General features: G+C 40.8%; 1 protein-coding gene across 1 annotated transcript in view; it reads right to left on the reverse strand.

Moving 5' to 3' along the window:
• Window positions 1-13,186: 13,186 nt before the first annotated feature.
• LOC106923420 (receptor tyrosine-protein kinase erbB-4-like) overlaps window positions 13,187-26,836 on the reverse strand; it is a 32,908-nt gene continuing 19,258 nt past the window's right edge. Inside the window, exons 5-10 of the mRNA XM_088008185.1 lie at window positions 23,114-23,189; window positions 22,831-22,977; window positions 17,943-18,040; window positions 17,444-17,614; window positions 14,531-14,816; window positions 13,187-14,022 (exon numbers count right to left, since the gene is read on the reverse strand). Of these exons, the coding sequence (XP_087864311.1) occupies window positions 13,187-14,022; window positions 14,531-14,816; window positions 17,444-17,614; window positions 17,943-18,040; window positions 22,831-22,977; window positions 23,114-23,189 (1,614 nt within the window). The remainder of the gene's footprint in view (window positions 14,023-14,530; window positions 14,817-17,443; window positions 17,615-17,942; window positions 18,041-22,830; window positions 22,978-23,113; window positions 23,190-26,836) is intronic.

Raw genomic sequence — 26,836 nt, forward strand, 5'->3', positions numbered from 1 at the left:
ATTATGAATGGATGAAACAGCAAGACAGGAGGCTTGATTGGAAGCAACCGGAACCTGTTTGTTGTTAAAAAAAAAAAGCCCTTTTCTCCCCATGTGTGTGTGTGTGTGAGAGTGTGTTTATGCCTCTCTCCATCTCTGTGTAATTAGGCTGCTGGCTGGAAGAATGATCAGCTGTCATCCCCAATGGTGGCCTTCCACTGCCTGAATGTCAACACTGTCTGAGACCTCCTGTCTGAGCAGGCAGCACACTCAATTAGAGACACTCAGTCACCGCGGGGCTGCTAGGACAAACACGCCGCCACATTTCACAAACACACACATACATACTTATGAGCCGCCTTTTTAATGCCCCCACCTATGGTCGTGTTTGGGAAAAAAAAAAAAGATAGACGCGCTTTCAATTCAAAGGTTTTTGATATTGGGACATTAAAAATCTGAAAAAATAGGACGGTTGATTTGTAAAAAAGAAAAAAAAAAGAAAAAAAGTTAAACAATAGAGAGCCACTAACGGAATGCAGGTGGTTAGATTATCGCCAGTGTGAGCAGCTCTATGAAAGGAGGAGTTATGGCAGTAAACTGATGTATTTATACAACAGCAAGGCACAAAGACAATAAGTACATTATTATTATGTGACAAAGTGAAGACTCAAAGATAGAAAAAAATGTACAGTCCTCCAGTTTAAAAAGTAAATTATGTAAGTCAACATAATGCATAGAAAGACATCAACACCTGATGACATTTTTTTAAAAAGATACAGAAATAAATAAAGACCCAGTTTGAGGGGAATTGTAGGTTTGCCTTAAAGACAAAACCAACGACACAAAAAGTATGCTGACTGTGTATAAAATGGGGAACCAAGATCAACAATAAACACGAACATAATTATCTAATTTAAATAGGAATTTGGTAATACACATACCAAGGTGGGAAGATATCAGTCAGAACTTCGATGACAACAAGATTATATTATAAAATGACATGTACTGTAATTTTTGGCCAATAAGTTGCTCCAGACTATAAGACCAACGAAAAACATGACTAAAAAAAAACATGACTTATATTCCAGAAAATACGGTAACTGACTTGGTTAAGAGGTAAAGAGGTTGTCTGTGGATGTCACAATATCAATACAACAGCAATGACCTGCAAAAGCAACATAATATCTTGTAAAGTGTGGAAGACGACATTTATTGTGAATTCCTGTTATATTTAAATGAACTGAATTCAAGTGGATTGGAAGGTCAAGTAACTATAGCAGGTGTGTGACATTACGGAAATACATCAGCACTTTCCTTTTAGAAGAAATTTCTGCTGCACTCTTCCGGTTTAACTTCAGTAAAAAGTAAAATTAAAACCTGAAAAGTTGAACTTAGATATAAATAATAAAATAACCTGGTAAAAAAAAAAAAACAATAAACAAAACACCAGATAATTTCTTCTCTGTCCTGATACGAACTGGAAGAGGGTGTACTTTCTTTCTGTATATTCTAGCACACTAAAGTATTGCATGGCCCTCAGCAGTTGCGTTCATTAAAGCGTAACTTTATACTGTGACTCTCTGGTATTTGTGGGAATGTCTCTCTGCAGGCTAACAGGCTTATTCCTGGATGAAAGCAGAGGCAGGTAGGCAGCGGCGGCAGACTGCCTTCTTGACTCCGTACGGCCACATCAAAGTCCCCAGACTTAAAGGGTGAAACAGAAGGAGCTTTTTCTCTTTGTGCATCTCTTTGCGAGTCTTGAAAGTGCTTTGCAGTCTAATGTCAAACAGAGGTAAAGTCAAACCAGACTTTCTAGCGAGACAGAGGCCTAAAATGAAACAACACCCCGTTACCTCGTGAGAACTTTCTGCCTGGATTTGCTTAATTTCTTACACCGCTCAGCAACCATTTTCTTTGACAAATTGCAGAGGAGCTGCACACCATCTGGACGTCTTCAGGCCTCCCTGTTCTTTAGCTGATGCTATTACCCAGAGCGCCGTGTGATGGAGTGGGCAGGTGGAGGGTTGGTGCCCTCGCAAACAGAAACCGTTCAGGAAGGAACCGTAGAATCTGTGGAGTTACGTAATAATCTCGCCTTGTCAGGAATCACACGCACCTTTAATTGTCCTTTTTTCCCCTCGTTTGCTATTTCCAGACCATTACTGCTGGCATGTGCAAAAAAGAACAGACGGGTATAACTGCACCGCATATATTTAAAGAAAATCTGGGTAAAATTTGAAAATGAAAAAAGAGAAAAGATTGAGCTTAGAGCAATAGGGAGGCTTTGTGGGACTCCATATCTCTGCCCTCTGGTTGGTCTTCCTGTGTTGGTTTTTGTCATTGAGGTCACTGCTGAGATGTGGACAGAAAAGACAAAAACGTCTCTATAACAATGTGTACCAAGAAATGAAAGCAAATCTTCCACCAGAAGACATTTACTGTCTGAATAGAAGACAAAAAGATTTGACCAACTTTCTGTTCTGACAGATATATGGGTCAGGTTATGCCCCAATCACAGTCAACACTAAAACAAACTACTGAGCAAACCTAAAATAAAGAGTTAAAGCACTAAAACAAAGAAAAACATGGCTACTTGGTAGGCTTAGCCTGAAACTCACTATCAATTTTTGTAAACTGCCACTTTTCTAAAATGCTGTTGTATGTAGCTGTGCAACAGTTAACATGACAAGTGTTTTTTTTTCCAAATTAAACAAAATATTCAGTTTTCAATCCCTTTGGCAATCTCAGAATTAGTCAACCCTTCATGACAACCAACCTGGCAACCATGATGGCCACTGCAGTATCTCCCCAGACTTCCTCTGAAGCCTTTTCTATCCCTCTAGGTTGTAGGACGTAGATGTTCCCAAAGTTCCTGTGACCGTTTCCTGAAAGCTGTGCTTCCAGCATCATCTCTAGAGACGGTCTCTAAGATCGGTTTTATCCTTTCCCTTGTTTGTTCAAGGTAATGATCTCTTCTCAGAACTATTGGAACAGATCTCTCGACACAGCTGTTTGGTTCAACCTTGTGCTGTAGTTCCACCTGATTTGGAAATGTTAGCTGCCTAATGACTGTATAATTCTATGAAGAAGCTTAATTTGATGGAAATTAATTTTGAGACAACTTATTGAAAGCAGAATATAGAGTTGAACTTGGATCATATCCTCGCAATGTTGGTTCTATTCAGCTTAAACTGTGATTTGCCAATAAACCTAAAGACAGTTAAAGAGTTCATCGTCTCTTGAGCGAGTCATGGCAGCATTTATCCACACTCAGCTGCCTAATGATTGTATAAATCTATAGAGAAGCATTCATTTTATCAGTATTGTTAGGACTTAGAGCAGCAGCTCCATCAACCCTCACAGAGGTGACAGAGAGCTGCGCTCTGCCCCAGGCTGTTGTGTCCAACCTTTACCTCAGTTTGGCCTCTCCTCTTCCTCAGCCGCCATCTCAGCTCTGATTGCTATGCTGCATGGCAAAGTCGCCTCATGGGAAGCAGTGTTCCTCCCTCGTTTTCTTCCTCTTCCACACAGTAATCCCGGGCTGCGGAGCGGGCCGGCGCCGTCCCCCGGCTGGCTGCAGACGGGTCTCACTGGGTCTCTCGTCTTGCAGTGCCAGCCTCAGGCCAGAGCTGGAGGAGGAGGAGCGCGTCCTACAAGTTCTCAGCAAGACAGAGGGAGAACTCTGAAAATCAGGATGCTAATTTATTCTGCTGCCTTGGTTGTACTAAGATCAAATTAGTGAACTATTGACTGAATATTGAATATTTTCTAATAAATTACAGTAAACGACTATTGACTACAAGCTTCTTAGCAGAAGTAATCCCGGCGTTTTTACGAAACGCTCCACCACCTCGTGCTTTAAAACCCAACAAACTGCATGATAAAATGTGCACAACAGAGGGGAATGCGGCCCCCTGGTGGGAGATAACTATGATTTATGTTTCATATCTTTAACCACATTACCCAGACATGGTAGCGGGCGCATTCTGTATTTAATTGCGCATTACGCAACACCGGGAGGTGTTCAACATTATTACAGTGTAAATATACAGTCTGAAATTAAAAAGAGCATTGTGTTAGAGCAATCATGTCAGATTAGTGTTAAATGCGAAGCATCATAAAACGCCTGGAAGTGAGAAATGACTTCCAATAAGTATCGCTGCCAGTGTGAACGCAGTAGATCTCAGAAGAGTACACACGTCTGTGTACGTTCTGGGTTTTTGTGAAGAAAATGAAACCATGACGACTCATTTCTGAAACTTTTCCATATCTAATCTTTTGCCAATGAAAGCCAAATACCATCTTAGCGCTACCAAAAAAGCTAACATCCACTGTCTTATCTCCATATGTTCTGTAAAGGGACATATGGAGATAAGACGGTCAGCTTTTATGGTAGCGCTAAGGTGGAGTGGGCTGTGGTCCCAAACCGGGGGTCCACTCCACATGGTCTTCTAATTTTTTCCACAAACAGAAATCTAAAAATGTTGCTTCGGTAAATTTTCCCTTTCATGACAATAAATGCTGTTTTTATTCTACGCCCCTAAATAAAATCCAACTCAACCAGCTGGCTTCGTAGGTCACTTCATTATCAGTAAGTAGAAAGCGTAAACTGTAAACCCAGCGAGGCAGGGGTTTTGAATAAACCATTTCTAGAAAGAAAATGTCTGTCTCATCTTCAGACCTTATATAGATGTGGAATGTGCTCTAAAGACGTATAGCGGGAACAAGTTGAAATGGAGTCCCAGTGCAGCAGAACACCCCCTCCTATCCTACATTACTATGGTGGAACTAGATGTGCTCGCTAATTGAGTCTCAGTGCTCTGAGGAGATGAATAGAGGGGATAAAAAGGAGAAGAAAGTGAGGGGAGGGGGGCTTCTGTTCATAAACAGTGTTTACTTTAAGCAAGCCGTTGCCTTATTAGTATTAATAGCAGCGACTTCAGAAAGCTCGTATTCTGCCACTGGACAGTTTTGTATTATTTATGATGGAAATGAAAGCCAAGCAGCACTGGAGGAGCGCTGCATAGCAAACGATGTTGCCGATGCCAGTTTACGTAACCGACGTTTGGGTAAACAGCGGATTAAGCGCAGCACGGGGCAGGAGGAAAACGAGAGCAAAACGCCGGGCTGAGGCCAAGTCTTCCTCCGCCGCAGACCGTTTGATGCCTGGTCTTCATATGCTAGTCCTTCTGAGCATCAAAGCGCGCAAATCTCGTCTCCGGTCCGACTTTTCTGCGGCGCTGATCTGAAGGCGTCGGGTCAGAGGAAGCAGACCGTGGCGTGGTTTTAATTGCAGACGACATCTGTTGGGTTTTATTATTGAAGCTCGAACGTCGGCGCGTCAGATGGGGGAAGTTTGAACCCGGACTGCAGCTCCTCTGAGATCAACATCCGAAGGAAACAAATCCACCTGAAAGTCAGGGCCAAGAAAAAAAACAAAACAAAACAAAAAAAAAAACATACATTTTCTGCCAAAATTAGAAAAATGAATCGCAGCCTCCGTTAGCTCTTACTAGCCGTGATGCACGGTGGTGGAGAGGTGATCACCTGGGCTTGTTTTCCAGCTAAAGGGATTTAAATGATTGATTTCTCGCGAACAATTGCTGATTCATGGATTTTATTAATAAACTCCCAAACCAAAACTGGACAGCTCTCTCTCTATCATGAAGAAATTCCAGGTGTTTCCAGATTCCAATTCCCAAAGTTACCAGCATTCCTCAAACAGCAACCCGTCAGTCATTTGGTGAGGAGGACAAATATATATATATATATATATATATATATATATATATATATATATATATATATATATATATATATGTATATATATATATATTTTTTTTCTTTAGCAAAGATTGGTTTAGACAGCTGCTTCCTCCAAAGAAACAAAGCCTTTGCTCTTTGTATTGTATCTTTGTCTTATTAGTTTGATGAAAGATGTAAGTGCAACAGAAATCTGTAAGCAGGAAAATACCTTTGATATATATTTTCTATTCTTCAAAACAGACTTTGCCCCAAAATAAAACCAAAACATATTTTATCTGCTCCTAACGTTTACAAAACCTGAGCACGCGTGGAAAGAATCACTCCAAAAATGACCGCAAAACAATACGGAATCAATCTTTATTTATATTAAATTAAAAATATACTTTTGACAGATTCATGTAACAAACATGAGGAAGGGTATTTCTCTGATATAAAGCTTTGGGTGTGATTTCGAAGGACTTGAAGAGATAGTCACTAATGACGATGCTTGAGAAGAGGAGAAAGTGTGGAAGGACGAAGACGAGAAGCTTCTCTCCTTTACATCACCTCTAAAAGCATGCAAAAAATTGAAAAGGGAACCAAAGTGGTTGAGAAAGATGTGCTCTGCCTTTCAGGGAAAGGATGGAGTTAACTTGGCTCAGTAATATATTTAGTAGAAACTAAGCAGAGCAAGTAGCACTGTCTAGGTTAGTTGGCAGCACTGGTTTCACAGTTATGGTGCTAAATAAAAGGAAAATATGCTTGTAAGTATGGGTGGGTTAATCTGGCAGGTATGAACTGAAATATTAAATCACACATATTAGCCTGCCTCCATCACTTTTGTAGTGTTTGCGTGTTTACATAAAACAACAAAAACAACAACAACAAAAAAAAAATCCATGAGGACAGCCACTGAGGCCTGGAGGAGGGCCACCAAACAGTTTTACATGATAAAAAGGTCAACAAGCACTTTGAAAATCAAATCCCCACCAGTCCAAGGATACAGTCACAGAAAGCAAATATGTACGACTCTTTTTGTACAAGTAGTGATAAGCAGGAGAAAAAAACAGAGTCGGAGAAAAGGCCGATGTAAATTCAAAGCGCCGCCTCCCGTTTTATGTACAAATTCACCATGTCGGCCATTACAGTGCTTTAGAAAAATACTATTCACATTTGTTGTTGTAGTATGTGTAGATAAATTCTGGAGGATTCCCTCCCCAAAGATTCTGTACAGTTACACTGATCTGGTATTTTATTGTGGAAAAGAGCGCGTGACTTTTCATTTATGTGACAAATTGTGCGATTAAAAATCAAAGTTTGGAGCTCGATTTTTACAAACATGTTAAATAATGTACAGTGGATGAACTACGTCCTTGATGGCATGGAGAAAACATACACACACTTACACACGCACACACACACGCACAATTATCTCTTGAAATAGTTCAGTCCCAGTTTGTGCCGTCTAACCTGCTGAAATGTCTGTTAAATTTGTTGTACCCTGGAAAACAATGTCAAGGTTATTCTCATCCACTTTAAGCAAACATTATTTACAACCAATCATACTCTGATTTATTCTGAATGGAAGAAAACCAGTCAAGAAATGACCTTTGCTGTGTAGCTTCAGGTAATCAGTAGCGTGAAACAATATTTAAAAAATCAGTGTCTATGCCTCCTTCACACTTACAGTACCTGGTCAGACTATTAAATAAAAATAAATAATAAATAAAACATTTTGTTCACACCAGTTTTTTTTTTTTTAACTGTCTGTCGCGCCTTCTGGGCGTACTGTACAAATTCATTTAAATAATATGGTCCAAGCTCACAAAAAGGTTATTAAATAAAATATAAGTAATACCTTGAACTGTTTCTCAAATAAAAAAGAAAAAGAAATGTCAGAATATGAGACCTGTGTAGTTTCAGGTCTTCATCGCCTTCGTTTAAAATTGGTGCATGTGGAAAACGTTTCGCTAAATTCATAAACAAGCACAGCTGTTTGCCTTCCTGTTCATTTGACAACACAAATCTTTGTCTTCCAGTTTTCATATTTACAGTTCAAATCGGTTTAGATGGAGAAAAAGGTACAATAGCTTCAGTTTTTAAGATAAGCACATAAAATAAATGTCGTGAATATCAGCCTTTCAGTTTTCTGTCGACAGATAAAACTGATAAAAATATTAAAAATACGTGGTGGTCAGCCATTTTTACGTGTACACAATGTAACATGACCACCATTTTTGTTTTCCTATGCCTGAAGCAGAAACTGTTTTAGATCACCTTCGTTAAAAGTTTTGCCAAATTAATTTGTGAATACAGATTTTACACAACATAGCAGTTTGAATGGACTCTTTCTTAAACATGACAGCTGTTCCTCCCATTAAACCTAATTTGACTAAGTTTAGAGGTGAGCAGTATAATCCAAATTTTATATCATGGTAATTACCATGGTATCTGACAGTAATTTTCTTTTGTTTGTAGCCTCTCTCTGTGCTCTTCATACAACGCGGGGATCAATATGACGCTAAATGTTCATGCTAGCACAAGGCCAAACTACACAAACGTTTGTGTAGTTTAGGATCTGTCAAGTTCACACATACATGTGTATATTGTTTTTTATAGAAATAAAAAGTATTATCAGGTACTTCAATAGCTCTTTGTCGATGCACAAATGTGACGCTAGCTAAAGTGCCTTTTGGTGAAGACTACTTTAGGTTCGTAAGATGTTCAAGCATCTCTAAAGAGTTGGTGTTTTTCACAAAAACTACTATTTGAAGACAATACTGACCTGTGGTTTTTGTTTATTTGGAGACAATAGCCTAGTTAATTTACTTGTTAAGTTACTTGTGTCCATCCTTCATGTGTTCAGGATTTTAATGGCAGCAGCCAAAACTGGTGAAGGCTCAATTTATGCGAGTGTCAAAAAGCTATTTTGTTTGGAACAAGGCAATGTGCCTTTGAGCTGTGGCTTAAACAGCAAATTAAATTCACTATATAAGAATTAGACCTGAAGAAAACTTCAGAAAAAAATAAATCCATCCATAAAAACAACAGATCGTATTTCAGTTTCCCATGCCAGCAGTACTAACCAGGTTTTCCAAAAGAAACATCAATCTGTGCCAGATTCACATACATGCGAGTATGTTCTAAAATAACAAAGAAATCTGTCCGAACAGAAAAAATCTGCCTGTAGAAACATGAAGGTGCCTTCTGGGGCTCCCCATTTTTTTGTGCCAATGAAACCAACTGCTCAAAAATATTTTGAAAAGAGATTTTTGCAACTAAAACCAAATAAAAAGCCACACAGAAAGTTACATAAAAAAAAAAGACGTGTACGTGTGGACTTGGATTAAAACAACCGTCAGTTTGAGGGCTGTTTTTGTTGCTATGAGTCACCCAAATGCTTCGGCCACAGCAGCAGGTAACACTGCCCCAGATCAAAGCAAGATATATTTGAAACGTGAGTCACCAGAGAAGCAAAAAAAAAAAAAAAAAAATTTTCTTCACAAAAGAAATAAAAACTTTTTCATCGACGCTGAAAGTCCAGCAGGGATCCTAAAAGACCACCACGTCGATGAAAAGTGGATTGGGTTAAAATAGAGCCACTGTGTTTTTACAATGACGTTAACCTCTTGGTCTAATATAGGCTGCTTTTCTATGATTTTTTTATAAGCATTCTGTGTTGTTATATATTTTGCCTTTGCCTGAAGTTTATCTAAGGGCAAACAAAATCAAGCATGTCTTCATTTGCACTCATCGTCTCTTTTTTCAGTTCAAAATCCTGGAACTGAGTTTTGCTTCCTTTGCTCTGTGTAAATATGCTGAAATATGTCATAAATGTTTTACTTTGATTATAAATTCAGTTTCTTTTTCATACAATTAGAGTTCTAAAAGTGGCTACAAGATACTAATTTATAAATTAGTCATAATCTGGTAATATTAAACATAAAAAACAGCAACATTGGAACAAGAACATTTCTTAGGCGGGTAAGGCAACACCTTCGAATGTGTTTTTTCCTGTTGAACTCTTGAATGTATCACTTTCCTCAAACTCATGCTTAAACATTTGATTTTTTAAGTGTTAAACTAGCAGAAAAACATGTTGAATATTTCAGTGGGACAAGATGGAAACAGACAATTTCTACCCGCGTCTCTGATCAAAGCGCTCCGGGGAAATGAAAAACGTACGCAGCTTTTACATGTGCATCGTCAAACCCTTTCAGACACGCTCCAATATATAAGTAAGGTAAATAAGAAAATGGCTCAGATGGAGTTTTCCACCACATGAAAAAGCAGTTTTAATGCTGAGCAATACAAAGTGAAGAATATTAGTCTTTTTAAAACTTTTAACACCAACAACATTTTTCTTCGTTGGTGGCAGTTTGCCCGAAGAGGCAGCAGTGGCGAATTTAACGACTGTTTTCTTGAGAGGAAAGATTAATCAATTCTTTTTTCACAGGTATTTTGAACAACACAGGGGGACACATTAAATGACGCCACGAACACACGGAACGGATCCATGGATTTTGGCTACAGGCTGTTTTCCGTTTACGCCAGCGGGTGGCATAAATAAATGACAAAGATCAATCAAATGACTTATGGAACTACAATAACGTAAAATGTCAGCATCATTGGAGCGTTTCATCGTTTCGATGGAAAGTCTTTTCAACAAAATGCTAGAACTAAATTTTATCAGTATTTTAGCTTTAGTCTTCATTTCCAAACTGAAAACAAATGTGAAAATGTCATTGTAACTACTAATCATTGTGTTACATTATTTTGGCAGCACTTGAAATAATACGGTAAAATTGTGGTGCTTTTATTGTGTATTTAAAACAGAAAATGTGAAGCTTTCACCACGTTCAACTTCGGCTCTGATCAAACAGCTCTGTTTCAGTGGGTTTCTTTTTGGACTGAGGCTATACTGAATAATTTAAAAAAATTTACAGTTTCTGAGGGAGGGAGACCAATGTTATATTAGAAAAACAACCATACAGATACAGGTAACCTGGAGTACCATCCACATTTGCTAGAGCCCCTATTAAAGGTGTAAGGTGCAAGGTTTTAGAAAAATCCAACATTTTATCTATTACAAATTTCAGTTTTTTACAAAACTACTTATGCCAAACGTACAACTAAAATAAACACAAAGAGTATTTCCACCTCAGGTTCACTGTTGAATACGGTGGAGGACCTGTGGTGCTGTGGGCTAGGTTCTCTTCCAAAGGCCCTAGGAACCCCGTTGGACTGCATGCCATCATCCACAGGATGTTTTCCCAATAAGTGTGGAGGCGTTTATGTAAAGGTTTTTTAAGGCGTCCAGTCCGAGTCCAGTCAAACTAATTAATTTATTAGACCAAAATTAAGCAAATTAAATACTTAACAGGTAGATGTCCTTGGTCCTTTAGGTGTTAAAAGTTATGTGTCAATAAAGAACATTGGAGTTGGAGGAATTTTGTGGTTCTTGGCTTTATGCTACTGATGATTATTATAACTTTGCTTGATAAACCAAAGTTGTCTTATTCATAAAGTATTACTTAGGAGACACTTGGTGAAGAAACTTATGTCTGCACATAAACCTACAGAAACCAACTGAAGATGGAAGCACTATTGGTACAAAAATTTCAAATTACTTTGGTAAAAAATGACAACATTTAAAAAAAACAGTTCTAGTGGAAAGAAGAAGTAGGCTTGGTTTGGTTCCCGGTGTTGAGGTTCACCAAGGCGTTTTACCTCACACCAGTTTTAAGGAGATGTTAGAGGAAGTGCTGGTGTGGCCAGAGTTTCTGAAGTGTATACAGAGCTTCAAGTTACAAAGTAAAGATATAGTCAGTCATGTTGCTAAAGCTAACTAGCTAACTGCAACTCCACAACGCCTGATAGCTGGTAAGAAACCACAACATTTTGGTGAAGATACGTTAACTTAAAAGAGTTTAAGGTATTGGAGTAACATAGTCTACATTACCCATGAAACGGCTTCCAGAACGTTGAAATACCATGGTTCCATCATGACCAATTCCATCCATATAAAGGGTTTGTCAACAGATCCAGCGTAAAACCACGTGTTCCTGAACTCAACCAAGCAGATTTGCAGGGACTCTGAAATGTTTCGCGAGATTTGTTGCCATTGGCCCGCTCTAAGAGCCTTCAGTTAACCCTTGGATTCTCATTTTCCGCATGTCTAAAGGCCTTTGTTTAGGCCTGCTGCTGGTTGATAACTGTAGCTGTCAATTACACTGCAGCTGATTTCTGCAACTTGTTTTTCTCTCATTCTCAAAGGGGCCAAGCTGGCTTGCTGAAACACACACACACACACACACATGCGCACACACTCATCCCAGTCACACTGATGCAAACCCAGATCCACACATTAAAAAGTAGTCTGTGCTCTGCTGGTGCTGCCTTCTTCATTCCTTGAGGTCTTCATTAGTGGGCTTGTCGGAACCTTCCCTCGTCCTCCCAGTAGATGTCTGACATTCTCTCGCCCTGTGATCACCACTTTTAGTTCTGACCCTTTTCGGATGATCTTCACACACAATTTGGCTGGATGCAGCAATTTCCATAACATTTTCTCCTCAAAGTTAGCTTTGCGGTGTGAATGGAAAACCAGTGTCGAAAATGCAACTTTTCCGCACTGGAGCCAGTGTATAGAAAAGTAATAACAGTGTACTTTTTTGTTCCTTGATGATTTTGATCATAATCTCCAAGTTTACAACAAAAACAAGAAAAAAAAAAAAAAGTTGTTGCCCAGGAGATTTTCAGGCGATTAGTTTACAGTTTGTGGTCGAACTACAAATAAAAGAGATCACTGTAGTTCTGGCCATCACAGTATCACAGTAACAGTAGGATTAGATGGGTTTCACATATTCAATGGAAAATTCAAGAACACGCGGTATAATCCGAAAGGCAAAAACACTGAATATGACTGATAAGTCTGTTTCTGCTGCTCGCTCCAAAAACTAAACCAAACTGCCTCAGTTTCCCACATTTCGCTTTTTTTCATTGCAAAACCTGACTAATTTTTCTTGTTTCGGAATCTATTGCTCATCTTCTGGCTTTGTTTTTGTTTTGTTTTTTTTTGCTGGAAAATAACAGAAAACCTTTTGTTTCTCTCACAAAAGTGACACTGAGGTGGCTGGCAGTGAGTTCATGTCCCCAGAGCTCGATCCTTTTAAGTCTGAGAGTTGTGCGCCAACATCACAAAGTGTCTCCATCTTTCGTTGCCTGATCTTTGTTGCCATTGCCATCTCAATGCGTTGGAAGATAGTCTCTATCTACAAAAACGGAAATGGACTGGACTGGATGTAGGGAAGGTGTCTGAGTTGGTTGTACGTGTCCAACTCCTTTGGATGTTGCTACAGCAGATGGCGCAATCTCTGGAAAGAGTCAGGCGGGTCTTTGACGCCACTGATGGTGGAACCAGAAAGGATGTCTGGGTGGCAGGAGGCTAGAGCTGGTGGATGATTTAGACCACAGTGTTTCTCTGCCTGTAGGGTGGAGGCGGCAGAACGGTGCCGGACTTCAGGGCAAATTCAGACATGTACTCAGAGTTTTCAGCCACTGGGGGCCGTATGTGTCCATTCTGCTTGTAGAAAAGCTTGGCGTTGGCGGGGCCTCCCTGGGCCCCGTCAGGGGCCACCTGTAAGGAGGATTTTGGAGGCAAGCTGTGCTGCCAATATTCAGGATTGTCAAAGGTTACCTTGAGCTTTTTCCCACTGGCCTTCCCTGACGTATGCCCTCCATGCTTCAGCAGGCTGCCGGGATGGGAGGTGGTGTAGCTCTGGTAGGCTGGCAGGCTACCGTGGCAAAGGGTGGACGAAGTGGACAGGGAACCTGATTGGCTCACCTGTGCTGGAGCAGAAGTTCCTGTTTGGCTGGAAGGGACGGAGCCACCTGGATTTCCAGGCGGCCCTGCAGGTCTGATGGCGTTGTGGGCGTGGAGGATGTGAGCTGCTGGAGCATGGAGGCAGGGCAGGCCGGCCGGAGACGGCTGGGCCGAGGATAGGGGGTAGTGGGGCAGACTGGTCTGAATGGTGAGCGGGAGGTGGGAGCCTGGCGTTGAGGCTGAGATGGAGGACGGAGGCATGCTGGGTAAGGGGAGACCGTTCCTTCTCAGGGCTTCTAGGCCCAGCTCAGCAGGACTGTGGAAGGTGTTGAGGTAAAGGGGCTCGTTGATGTACTCGTCCTCTCCTTTGGGCTGACTGTTGGGCGTGCTGTGGTAGCCCGGGTTGTCCAACGCGTGGATCTCGCCGTTTTTACGTCTGGATACAAACGGGTTCTCCTCAACGGGGTTCAGGTACTCTGCAGCACAGATCAGAGGGAGAAGACCATGAACTCATCAGACACACAGACATGAAATCAAAGGAAAAGGAAATACGAATGAATGGAATCTAAAGGAAAGAGATGAGTGACTAATGAGGGTTGGTAATGGCGGCCACTGAGGACCAGATGGGCAGGACGCCAGCAGTTCTTTGGCTCTGGAAGCTCCATCTGCTGGGGTCAGAGTGGAAAAGCACCGACCCTCCTCCACTGCTTCCATCGATCTCGCCTCCACTCAGATGCGTTTTGCTTGGGGCTTTGTTGCATTTGAGGCAGCTCAGCAATCAGGAAAAGGCTTGGTGCGCTGAGTTATGATCAAAGGCAGAGCATGGTTCTGTGGTGGGAGCTGACACAAACCGCTGTTGATGCAAACTCATTCAGAATGTTAATCAATAAAGCCAAGATGAAATGAAGAAGTGAAGCATGCTACGGCGAGGCAATGAGGAACAGCATGGAAAGTCCCATCATGCTTTGCTTCTGCTTCTAGTACCTGAGGAGCTCTTGTCCTTCATGGCTGTCATGTAGCCGTCCTCGTCGGTGTCCCCTCTGGACGTCCTGTCCCCCAGGAAGATGGTGGGGTCGGCGCTGTACCTCTGGGCCCCGGGGTCCTCCACCCCGACTTGGCTCTGGCTGCTTTTATGGAGGCTCCCGTTACAGCGCTGGTCCTCCAGAACCGGGCCCTGGCTGCCGGACGCCTCCTGGTTCCCTCCGCCATGGGCCCCCACCAGGGGCCCCTCCACTGTGTTCGGGCCCCCGTCCCGATAGCCAAACTGGTTCTGAGGGAAACATTGACATTCTTAAATGGTAGAAACACAGCTGCTTACACTGCAGGTTAATAACTATATTTAAATGTAAGTTGAATCCATCCATCCATCCATCCATCCATCCATCCATCCATCCATCCATCCATCCATCCATCCATCCATCCATCCATCCACATCCATCCATCCATCCATCCATCCATCCATCCATCCATCCATCCATCCATCCATCCATCCATCCATCACATAGATGGATGGATGGATGGTCCCAGGTTCTATATAGAACCTGGGATGGTTAAATATAGAACCATCCCAGGTTCTATATTTAACCCTTAACCTCTGTGAAAAAACCTCTAGTAAAGTCAATGTCATCTTTTATATTCATACTTTTCAACCTGATTGTTGTTTGGTTGTTTCTGTTAAACTCTGATGTGATTTTAACATGAACATCTTGCAGGAAGCCTGAAAAGCGTAAATCCTTTACAGGTTTTTCTTTCTTCCCCATAAGACGTCAGTGATGGTGAAAGGCGGTCGAAGACGCAACTTTAGCACTCCGACATCAAAACAGAACCAGAACCCAGAAGAAAAGCTAGAACATGACACAACAAGCAGAGGCCTTCCGGTGTTGACTCACTGCGGCCTGAAGGCTTCTGCACTTCATCAAACACTGAACGCTAAGCAACAATTACAGGAGCAGAGCAACAAGACAAGAAGACACAGAAATGTCCTGTGGTTCTGTCCGTCCTCTTCCTCCACAGCCAGCCATTATCTGCTCCTCTGTGCTGACCATGGAGGCAGAGCCACGTCTGCAGAGGTCAAACAATAACTTCAGGATTTGACTGGACAGTCGGAGCAGAGCTGCAGTTCTTCACCTCCAACATGCAGATTGCATGAGAAGCAGAGGCATGTTCCTGCAGCCCAAGGTACATACCGCATTAGCCTGCTCTTATTGTCCATTAGCAAACGGCTCGGGCCTTTTAGGAGGGGAAGTGTTATTTGCTTAGAAAGCGCTGAGTAATGAAACTGGGGGCCTGGGGACCCGAGAGCATAAAGAGTCCAGATTTAAGGCAGAGTGCTTTAATGGAAATGAAGCAACAGGCGGAGCATTAGCAGAAAGAAATCACTGGTGTAGTCCAAGCTCTGAACCATTCTGAGTCCTTCTAAAGGACGGTGGCTCAGGAAGATCAAAACACAGAGATGGAGATCTTCAGAAATGAAGACATTTGGTGGAACAGCCAATATTTTTGATCTAGTTTTAAGTTTTTGTCTGTTAAATGTTTGTGAAAAACTTTCTCTTAATGTTTTTAATGCAGGAAAGTATTTGTATTGTGTATTTGCTTTCACAAGACATGTTGCAAATGAAGCAAATTTTCATCATAATAATCTGAGTACAGAGTGTTATCAGGTGTTAGCAGTCCATCCAGTTTTTCACCAAAATTCACACACGCACACGCACACACACACACACACACCCCCACACACACACACACACAAAATCAACAAATCCCTGCATTTTTTCCACACTAATGCATTATTGTGAGTTTATTGCAAATGATCCAAAATGGTCCAAAACATATCAGTGGTTGTGTAACTCTGACCAGACTGATGTTTTTTTCATTCGCAGTAGGAACTGTTTTTAAGTGACTTCTTTACTCTGCAGGTCTGACTCAGTGTGACGAGACAAATAGACCAAAACATGGTGAAACATTCATTTGTGATGTTTTCTCATTAACTTTGGGCCGCGATGGTCTGAATGCCTGTGTTTTTTTTCCATAACAAATGGAACAAATGTGTTTGTTTGATGTTCTGAGACATTTGGGACAAAAAGGAAAAACAGAAGAAAGCAGAAGGTAGAAATACTTTTCACACCTCTGAATGCTAAAGGTAACAACAAAGCACATCTTTAATTTAGCTGGCTGTGGCATCTCTTAATGTGTGTTCATTGTTTGTAAAGAATTTGTCCATTTTATGATCATATCTAACCAATAAATAATGACATGGTGGAGTCAGTGGGAGTTTTGGAGACTTGAAGTTAAATCTTTAAATAACTTATTTATACATTAAGAACCACAGACTCTTCGGGGTGAGATTTCTCTTTACTCTCACTCTGTATTGATAAGTTTTATAAACCACTTTAGTTTACCTTTAGGCACAAAATACCTTTGAGATTTTTTTTCAAACTACATCAGATTTAGAAAACAGTTATTTCCAGATGATTGTTATGAACTCGTACAGGAAACGGATGTCAAACTGGATGGTTTAACGGTAAAATGCTGTAAATGTAACTTTTCTGCCTTCCTCTGGGGTAGCTTCAAGTTTTATGAACTTTTACAAATTATTCGCAAACATCCCATGTTATGAACTCATCAGAACAAGCAGTAACAGAATATGTTGTATGCTGATTATTTACGGTTATCTAATGTTATCTGTTAAATTACGTGTTGGGGTTATGATTTAGATTCCACTGAGCAGAATTAAGCTGTAATATGTTACAAGTTCTGGGTTATGAATTTACAGTTTGCCAGACCTGCCGATCCGTTCATTGGTGCTGAGTTCATGTCTTACTGTGGAGACATTTAGTTTGATGTTTTATCACTTCACCAAACTGAAGATGTTTTGCCGAACGAGAGAAGTACTCTTACTCGGTTGGAGTCAACCCGGGACCTCGCGGAGCCCGACGTGGCGGCCATGTTGAAACCTCGAGGCACCAGGTACTCCTCGGCGTCCATGAGGTCGTCCAGGTCCTCCTCGTCCAGCAGGCTCTGGAAAAACTTGCTGTCGTTGGGGCTGGGCAGCTTCATGCGGTCGTCTCCCTAACGCCCAAACGGAAACAAGAACGTAGTTTGTTTCCGTAGTTTGTCGTGTTTACTCTTTTCTCAACCTTCAATGTTTCTCACATCAACTTCTAACACCAGGAAAAGAAAAGAAAAGTATGTTTTATTTATTAGACAAATTGCCTACCGATCTGCGTATCGGTGTATAAATGTGTGAGGGCGAAAGGGTGAATGTGACTAGTGTAAAGCGTTTTGAGTGGTCAAAATGATTGGAAAAGCTCTAAGTTCAGTCCAATTACCAATCTCCTCCTAAATCCGGGTTGTAAAAATAGCCGTTGTCAAATAAGTGTCCAGGCAGTGAGCGTACCTGGATGACCAGGTACCGCTGGGGGTCACGGGCCATTCTGCAGAACTCTGCAGCCAGTTCCTTGAACTTGGGCCTGCTGTCAGCATCGATCATCCAGCCTGCAGGAGAAAGCAGGCAACAAAGAGAAGCTCATAAACATCAGAACGGATGAAAGAGAGAAAGAGAAAAAAAGCAAGAGAGAGAGAGAGAGAGAGAGAGAGAAAGAGAGAGAGAGAGAGAGAAAGACCATCTGCTGTTTCTTTTACTTCAGCCTCCCTAAAGATTCTTCACCATCTTTAATAAAAAACTCGTGCTGACCTTCTCTGGCTTTTACAGCCCTTTCATTGCTCCTCCCCTGCAAAGTGGGACACATGAATACATGTAATTTGGGTATTTTCACAGGAGGCACCCAATTGTCCCCCAAATCAACTTCATTTCTGGAAAAAACAAAAAACAAAAAACAAAAAAAAAAAATACAACCTCTTTTTAATTTTCCTCCTTTATAACTTCAACCTTCGTTTCTCCTCCGAATGCCGGTTGAGCAGAGGCGACGCTCTTTTTAATTGAGTCCTGTACAATCGGAGAATGAAGTGTGCTGCTCAAGGCCGTTTGAAGAGGCAGATAAAAGGAGGAGTAAAGCATATTTCTGTTTTTACTTCGCTGTTGAGTCCAAGGTCCGTGTTTCTCTCTCTCCCTCGGGCTCCAGCTGCAGTAAACACATCTAATCCCTGAAGAGAAAGCGAAGCGGCAGGTGGTGACTGGGCAGAGCTGCTGATTTCACTGACACAACCTCCATTACTTCCTCTACTACTCTGACTGCTGAGTATTACTCAAAAAGAAAATAAACAAAACAAAACAAAACAAAAAAAAAACAAAAAAACAATGATAAATAATTGAAGGTGAATAAGTCCTCTGGATACGCGCATCACATCAATTAAAGGGAATCTGAGTAGTTATAAATAAGTTTCTGCTGTCGTAGAAAATTTTTTGCTCATCTGTATTTCTTAATTAAAGCATATTTCAGAGATAAAAGAAGGTGTTAGTTAGGGAATTAAAAAAAATCCAAACCATTATATTTATTTACTTAGCAGTGGACTGGGCACACTTTCATTAATTTGCTAATAGTGGAGCTAATGTTTTGTCCCGTGTGTTTAATGTTTTTGCTAGCTTTGGAAATGTTGACTGTATTTATCTTTCCCTAAATTGATAAATTTGGATAAATTCTAAAGCGCTAATTTGTAAGCTTTCAGGTGAATAAAATTCGACATCTGAGTCAAAGAGTTGATGTCGACTGTCGAGAATTCCTGAAGTAGCTAGACGCTTATATTCACGTTCTCTTTTTTGAAGTGGATGAAGACTGTTTACATGGTAGTTCCATTTCCTCTTTTCAAGTTTTTCTCTCTTGTTTTTTCTTTAAAGATGACGCAAACAAACAACCAATTCAACAAATAGATGAAAGATATCACAAATATGAACTAGTACAAGAGTTTTGTCACATATTCCTAAGGACATATGGTGGGTATCATCATGGTTGAAGTTAGTTAAGTTGAAGTTCTGCTAAAATACATGTGCATATTGCACTTTAGCATTAGCTTCTGCTAAAAAAAATGTATGCATAGCACTTTAGCATTAGCTTCTACTAAAAAAAACATGTTGGTATTGCACTTTAGCATTAGTTTCTGCTAAAATATATGTGGATATTGCACTTTAGCATTAGCTTCTGCTAAAAGAACATGTGGGTATTGGACTTTAGCATTAGTTTCTGCTAAAAATATGTGGATATTGCACTTTAGCATTAGCTTCTGCTAAAAGAACATGCATATATAGCTTCTGCTAATTACCATGCTGATGTATTGCTTTAGCATTAGCTTCTGCTAAAAAAATATGTATGCATAGCACTTTAGCATTAGCTTCTACTAAAAAAACATGTGGGTATTGCAGTTTAGCATTAGTTTCTGCTAAAAAATATGTGGATATTGCACTTTAGCATTAGCTTCTGCTAAAAGAACATGTGGGTATTGCACTTTGGCATTAGTTTCTGCTAAAAATATGTGGATATTGCACTTTAGCATTAGCTTCTGCTAATTACCATATTATATCACTTTAGCATTAGCTTCTGCTAAAAACCATGTGGATAGAGCGCTTTAGCATCAACTTCTGCTAAGAAACATGTAGATATAGCGTTTTAGCATTAACTTCTGCTAATTATGTTGTATTGCTTTAGCATTAGCTTCTTCTTAAAAAAACATGTGGATATAGCACTTTAGTATTAGCTTCTGCTACAACAGCATGTGTATACCTTCTGCTAATTACCATGTTGTCGTATCGCTTTAACATTAGCTTCTGCTAAAAAATATGTGGATAGAGCGCTTCAGCATTATCTTCTGCTAATTATGTTGTATTGCTTTGGCATTAGCTTCTGCTAATTACCATGTTGTTGTAGCGATTTAGCATTAGCAGAACTAATGTTTATGATTAGTGCAGCTAACATTTTAGGAAGAAGTGCCCGCCTCTATCTTTATTAATATCACTTTGCTGTAGCATAACAAGAGTGGCTCAAACTTCATTTTAATTGTTTAGACAACATTCAAACTACTTCACAATGGTTTCTGCTATTCAGTTGAATTAATGAGGAGGTGTTTAAGTTCACGCTCAAACCTCCAGGCACAGAAATGTTATGTTAAGCATGTTGTGATTTGACCGCAATTTTTTTATTATTATAAAAAAGCATTTAAAACCATTTAGAAAAACGGTAATGTGGTGTGCATAAATCAGAGGTTCTAGATCCAGGAAAACAACCAAGCTGGGTTCTGATCTTTGACGTTTCACAAGAACGAACATCAGTCATCAGTTAAGTATGCTGAGATGTATTGGTGTTGCAAAGCAGCACTTTGCTCATGTGCTGCTTTTTTATTTGGAAATCTAACCTGCTAGTAGGCTACGGAGACATTTCAGTGGATTGCACCATTAGTCCATATGCTAATATGTTCACTGTTTATTTTTAAGTCCTGGTAGTTTTATAGAATTTGTTTGTGAGCTAAGGTGATAAAGTTCTTAAAAGTTTAGTAAGAAGAATCCATTGTCAACCCCCCCCCCAAAAAAAAAAACCAAGATATGTTTTAGTCGGACGTTTAGATAAGTTGTTCAGAAACGCTGCAGGAAGCCATGCAGAGGAAACCCGTCGACTGATTCAGAAACATGTGGGCTGGGAAGACTGAATAACTTCTTGAATAAGAAATTTACTGCATTTTTGTGATCATAATATTGCTGAAAAAACAATTCCTTGCATCAATTAAAAAGAAAACATCAAACAAAACAAGGTAAAATAAAAAAGTGTGAGAAATAGGGAAATGAAATGTGCTGCAGGGCTTTCAGACTCTGCCTGGGTCCAGTCAAACTCATTGTATATCGCTAGATACTCCAACTTTATGTTGGATCAGAGCAGTAACTGTCTGAGCTTACCTTCATGAGAATTAAGAGGAACTTTCAGGTTTCAGAAACCGTGCAACAAAAGCCCAAATAACCAGAAACACATTTTGTATGGATTGATTTTTTTCAGGGCGTTTCAGACACAGATGAGTTCAGACGGGGTTGAGTGATGACCAGACGGTACAGGGGAATCCGGCCAAGAAGCCGGCGGCTGGCACAGCCTGAAGCATGTCCTGGCAACATGGGTCTGGAGCGCTTCCTGGAAATATGGGAGGGTGGATCAGTCGGCAACACGGGCCAGAAGCACCGGGGTTCTGGAAACGGCTAGGAGGGTGGCGGCGGTGGGATCAGATGACGCAGGGAGAGATGAGGCTTTGGATGGGCGGTATGAGCTGGAGAGAAGTTTGGGGGTGAGGAAGCGTGGCGGTCCAGATGGAGGATGGCACCAACAAAGAACCGGACTGGAGTCTCTGGTGAGGCAGGCCTGTCCGTCACGGAGTTAAACCAGCATCCGCATCATCCTGGCGCCTCGCTAGGAGGCAGCAGCTCGTCAATGACTTCTCAGCAGATGAATATTAAAGTTTTTTTATTAAAGTCCAACTGATCTGTAACGACTTCAGCAAAGGTGTGTTTGGGGGGGGGCAGGGGGACAACCAGAAATCCATTTAGTTCTATTTCTGGTCTGCAGGACGGATTAAATCATTTTGATTTGCTGATTACTAGTTTAATAATTACTAATGGGTTCATGTGACATCTTCCCCCAAAACCTTGGATGCATTTTTATAGTTTGAATGTTGCTGAGCATCTATCCACCCAGGATATTTAGATTTTTTTTGTTTATTTTTTGTCCACAGACTTTGTGTGAAATGTGGAACTGTCCATTAGAAGGTGAGTAACGTCACAGTCTCTGATTTTCTCCTCTGTCAACTTTTAATATCAACAGTGGAGCTAAAAAGTTGCAAAAATAACAGATACAGGCAGTAAGCTCTTTTTTCTTTTTTTAGAGCTGTGCCATTTGCAAAAATGTCCTTGCAAACATTTAACTTAAAGACTCTGATAACAGCAGATATATTAGTTCTAAAAGAACAACAATTCTGATAGAATCCTGTTGAAAACCTTTGCTGGGAGTCGGAACTAAATAAATAAACTTCTCTGAGCTCACTGGATTCTGCTGATCTTCTAGCAGCTTCTTCTTCTACTCTCCGTCTACGTAGTTGCCTGGCAACATCATCAAAGTAGCTTCTACTCCGGCCATGGATCCAGCATGTAATCCCAGTCACTCCTGCATTACTCCAGATGTAATGTTTTAATTAGTGTCTTTAGAGGTTCTGACACCAGCCGCGTATTAACCAACAGCTCTGTGGTCTCAGTTATTTTTTTCTGTTTCCAGGCTAAAAGCAGCAACAAAACTCTCCACCTTGCCTCACATAGAGCACATATTTCATCATGGGTGTTTACTGGAGCATGTGCATCTGCTCACATTTCACCATGACCATGTAGACGTCGATGGTGCATATGGGAGGCTGCGGCAGTCGCTCGCCCTTCTCCAGGATGTCTGGGATTTCCCGCGTGGGGAGGCCGTCGTACGGTTTGCCACCGAATGTCATCAGCTCCCAGATGGTCACTCCTTTCACCGCAACATGTCCAGAAAAACAAGAACAACAAGAAGAGGAAGAGAGGAGACAAGAGGTGAGACGGACAGTAAGGCGTGCGGACGGACGAAGGGAGCAGGACTCGGGGGTCGGTTAGCGTTTAGCACCCACCGTAGCTCCACACGTCGCTCTGATGGGTGAACTTCCTGTAGTGGATGCACTCCAGAGCCATCCACTTGATGGGCATCTGAGGAGACACACAGAGACTGATGGGAATATCATCTCAATACTGGTGGGATTAGATTAGTATTATTAATCTAGTTAATTCCAGGTGACAAAATAAGCAACATTTTCAACTCAAAACCCTTTTTACTACTAAATGAATAAATAGACAAATGAGCTCAACAATAAACATATTTATACATTTTCACCTGATCTTCAGGTTTTTCAACCATCAGACTGGAGCCCAGTTTTATTCGAGGTGGAACTTCTTTAGAAATGTGGACATTAGCGATAGCTGCTACATGTTTAGCTTCAACATGCTATTTTAGGCTTGACTCTCTTCACTGATAGGCTAACTCCTTATAGTACAACTTGAACACAACAATGGTCTTTTCCAGCGTCCTATCAGATCCTTTAGAAGCGAAAATTAACCACGAATGAGCTGAGAGAAGAGAGGGTTGGTCGTCTGTTATTGTTAGTGAATGTAGCCGGTGTGTCGGATTTACGGGTGTACCAGAAACATGATCTGGTCGGAAACTTTGTATGTAAAACAAAAATGTGATCAACCACAAGAAATACCACTTCCAATTAAAACATTGGAAGTGGTATTTATTAGAAATTACTGTGCTAAAGTCTTGTGCTTAGATTTTAAACCTGAAATGTGGCTAAATTTCCATGTTAATCAACAAGAAGCCTGTCTGTTCCGAGCTTTTTTGGTGTTTTATTTAGTTTTTTCTTTGCTCAATAATACGTGTATTAACATAAATAGTGAACTGCACTCCTAAATAATAAATCATTCCTCTTGTATGGCGTCATATTCATACCAAAAGTCAATAGGAGCACAATTATCATTTACCAGTAGAGTGCTACTCTCTACTGCAGGCACAAAACCCAACACTCACACAGGCATCAGTTGCATTTTGTGGATTTACTCCCGCATGTTTGTGTGAAACATTTGGTGAAATGTAGAAAAAACAGGAAGGAAGCATTTGTCTGAATATGCATGGCCACTTTTCTGCTATCCCTGTATTGAGCTAACTCAGCTGAGTCTGCGTTTTATGAATTTATCACAGACACATGCATGTTTTATGGCTATAGGAGGTTATGCATTTATATATTCCCAATTCACCTGAAAGTTTCCAACGGATTGGTGAGAAGCATCACTCACGGATCTCCTAACGGTCACCTTTCCTAACAGCAACATGATTCCCAAACTGACGGGAGGCCAATTATGCTCCCCGTTTCCACGTGAACACACACATGTTGGGGCGTCGACCTCCTTGCCCGGCGCGCACACACACACACACACACACACACACACACACACACACACACACACACACACACACACACACACACACACACACACACACACACACACACACACACACACTCACTCTCTTTAGGGAAATGAAGAAAAAAGGAGGAAATGACAAGCTTCAGGTTGCACCTCCACTTCCTGTTGATGGATCTCCCGCGTCGCGTCTATTTTTACCGAGAACATGCAATGCAGCTGTGCTGACAACAGCTCTCATTTATCAAGGCATCAGTGAAAACCAACATGGAGTCAATCACTCAGATGGCTGCTTGCGACTCGCCCGGTTTTATGAAATCATTTTTGTCCTTCTTCTTCTTCTTCTCCTCCGCCTCCCCCCTCCGTCAGCAATAACAATCTGGACTCGACTCGACTAACCTTTCGGGCCTCCAGCTGAATAGACGTGGCAATGAAAAGCCAATTTAATAACAGGAGTTGATCAGAACAATTTGCATAGCGGGTCTGGAGCGGCGGGGGGCAGGGGGGTTCCTGATTGATGCGGTCCACAAACAAAACAAACCGGCTCTGTTGTTTGCTTGGACGAAGAGCCTCTAAATTCTATAAAACAAACTTTTTCAGACATTTTCCCATCAGAGAACGGATACGTTTTTACTTATTTAATTTGTTCCCCTAACATATTGTTCATAATGGATATGAATTCCATAGATACCTAACTACATATAATCAGGCGTCGAAAACCTGGTCATTGTCATTTGTAAATACAGATTTCTTTTCAGGATCTACATGAGTGATAACCTCTGCATCCTTCCAGAATCACAACACTGACACTTCAAGACAAAATCTATCCAATTGCTCATATTAGCAGCTGCAGCTCTTTTGAACCTTCTCCCGGGTTCAGGCGTGTTTGTGAGTGTTTTTGACCATTGTTCAAGAAGCGCAGTTGCGAGGTCAGACACTGGTGTTGGACGCCAGGGCCTAGGATGATCTCTGCTCTAATTCATCCCGAGACCCTCGCTTTCTGTGCCAGAACAAACCGAGACAAACTCTGGTGTGAATACTGACCAGCCTCAATCCAAACCAAAACATACACGTCTCTTTGGACCACCGTAGCTGGGCATCATGGTTCTTCTTATGTAAACTTGTGTGCCATCTTGTCAAACTGTTTTCATAAAATTTGAACCTCAAGGTTCCCAACATGTTAGACAGATTAATTCACCTCAGTGTGTCGTTACGTTGAAGATCTTCTGCTGAGTCTCGGTCAGATTTCTACAGAATCAGGTTTAAATGAAAAATGTTAAAAAACCAACTCAAAACAGTTTAATACTTTATAAAATTCTGGATATGACATAAAAAAACCTTCCAAATTTTGCCATTCTGCTCATTCCTTTCAGGTGGCTAACTATCACAATTAATTTCCACCAAGATAGAGGCAACACGCAGCTCCGCGGTTCGGCCGTTCCTGTTAACAATTTTCCGTTTCCGTGCCGCTGAGCAGGCAGAAAATAGCTATTTGATTGCTGGTTATAAATGCTGCCCGTTAAGAGACGTGGAAAGTAATTTCGGCACTGTTGCATGAGGATGTTGGTGAAAATCACGGCTCTGTGCTCGCAAGGTTGTCTGGGAGAAGACACCTCAGAACAGATGAATCTTGCCGGGTCATTTGTTGTATTGACATTTAAAATGAGTGTTTACAGGGTGGGACAGAGGCGACAGAGACCTGCTAACGTACTGCTGCGCATCTGAAAACAGCTCTCCTCTGTTCCTGGGTGTGAAAATAAACTGAGCGCCAGGCTAAGAAAATGTTGTTTTTTTTTATTTCAAGACTGAAGGTTTCATGATGATACAAGCATAAAGACATGACATTTTGAGAAAAAGTCGTAATTTTAGCAGAAAAAAGTCTAAATAAAATCAAAATCAATTTAGGACATTGCCAGAATAAAGTTTTACATTGGGACTTTGAAGTAATATATATGAGAACGTCAAACCCCCTCCCAGCCAAAAAAAAAAAAAAACAACTTAAATCATTAATGCTGAGAATCTTGTGAAGTTATACTTTGGTATCAGTTTTACAAGTAAAAAAATAATGTTTTAAAACATCAGCATCAAATTATTACCAGTAGCAGGATTTTGAAATGATTGAGTTTATTTAGAAGACAGAACTGGACTGACGGAGCTCGACGGAATCTTTGTTCTCATTAAAAGAACTTTTTTCTTATAATTTTATGACTTTCTTCTGATAATGTCATGTCTTAAATTCTACTAGTGACTTGACTGTCATAATATTATGAATTTATTCAGAAATAAATCTCTTAATCTGGTCCTGACACTCTTGTACAGCAATAACCTCAGGGATTACCCCTTTTTGTGCAGCCAAAACGTCTCTTAAGGTGCTACAA

This window comes from Poecilia mexicana, unplaced genomic scaffold, assembly GCF_051168715.1.
Source record: "Poecilia mexicana isolate PSO_F unplaced genomic scaffold, ASM5116871v1 scaffold_2, whole genome shotgun sequence".
Classification (NCBI taxonomy): Eukaryota; Metazoa; Chordata; class Actinopteri; order Cyprinodontiformes; family Poeciliidae; genus Poecilia; species Poecilia mexicana.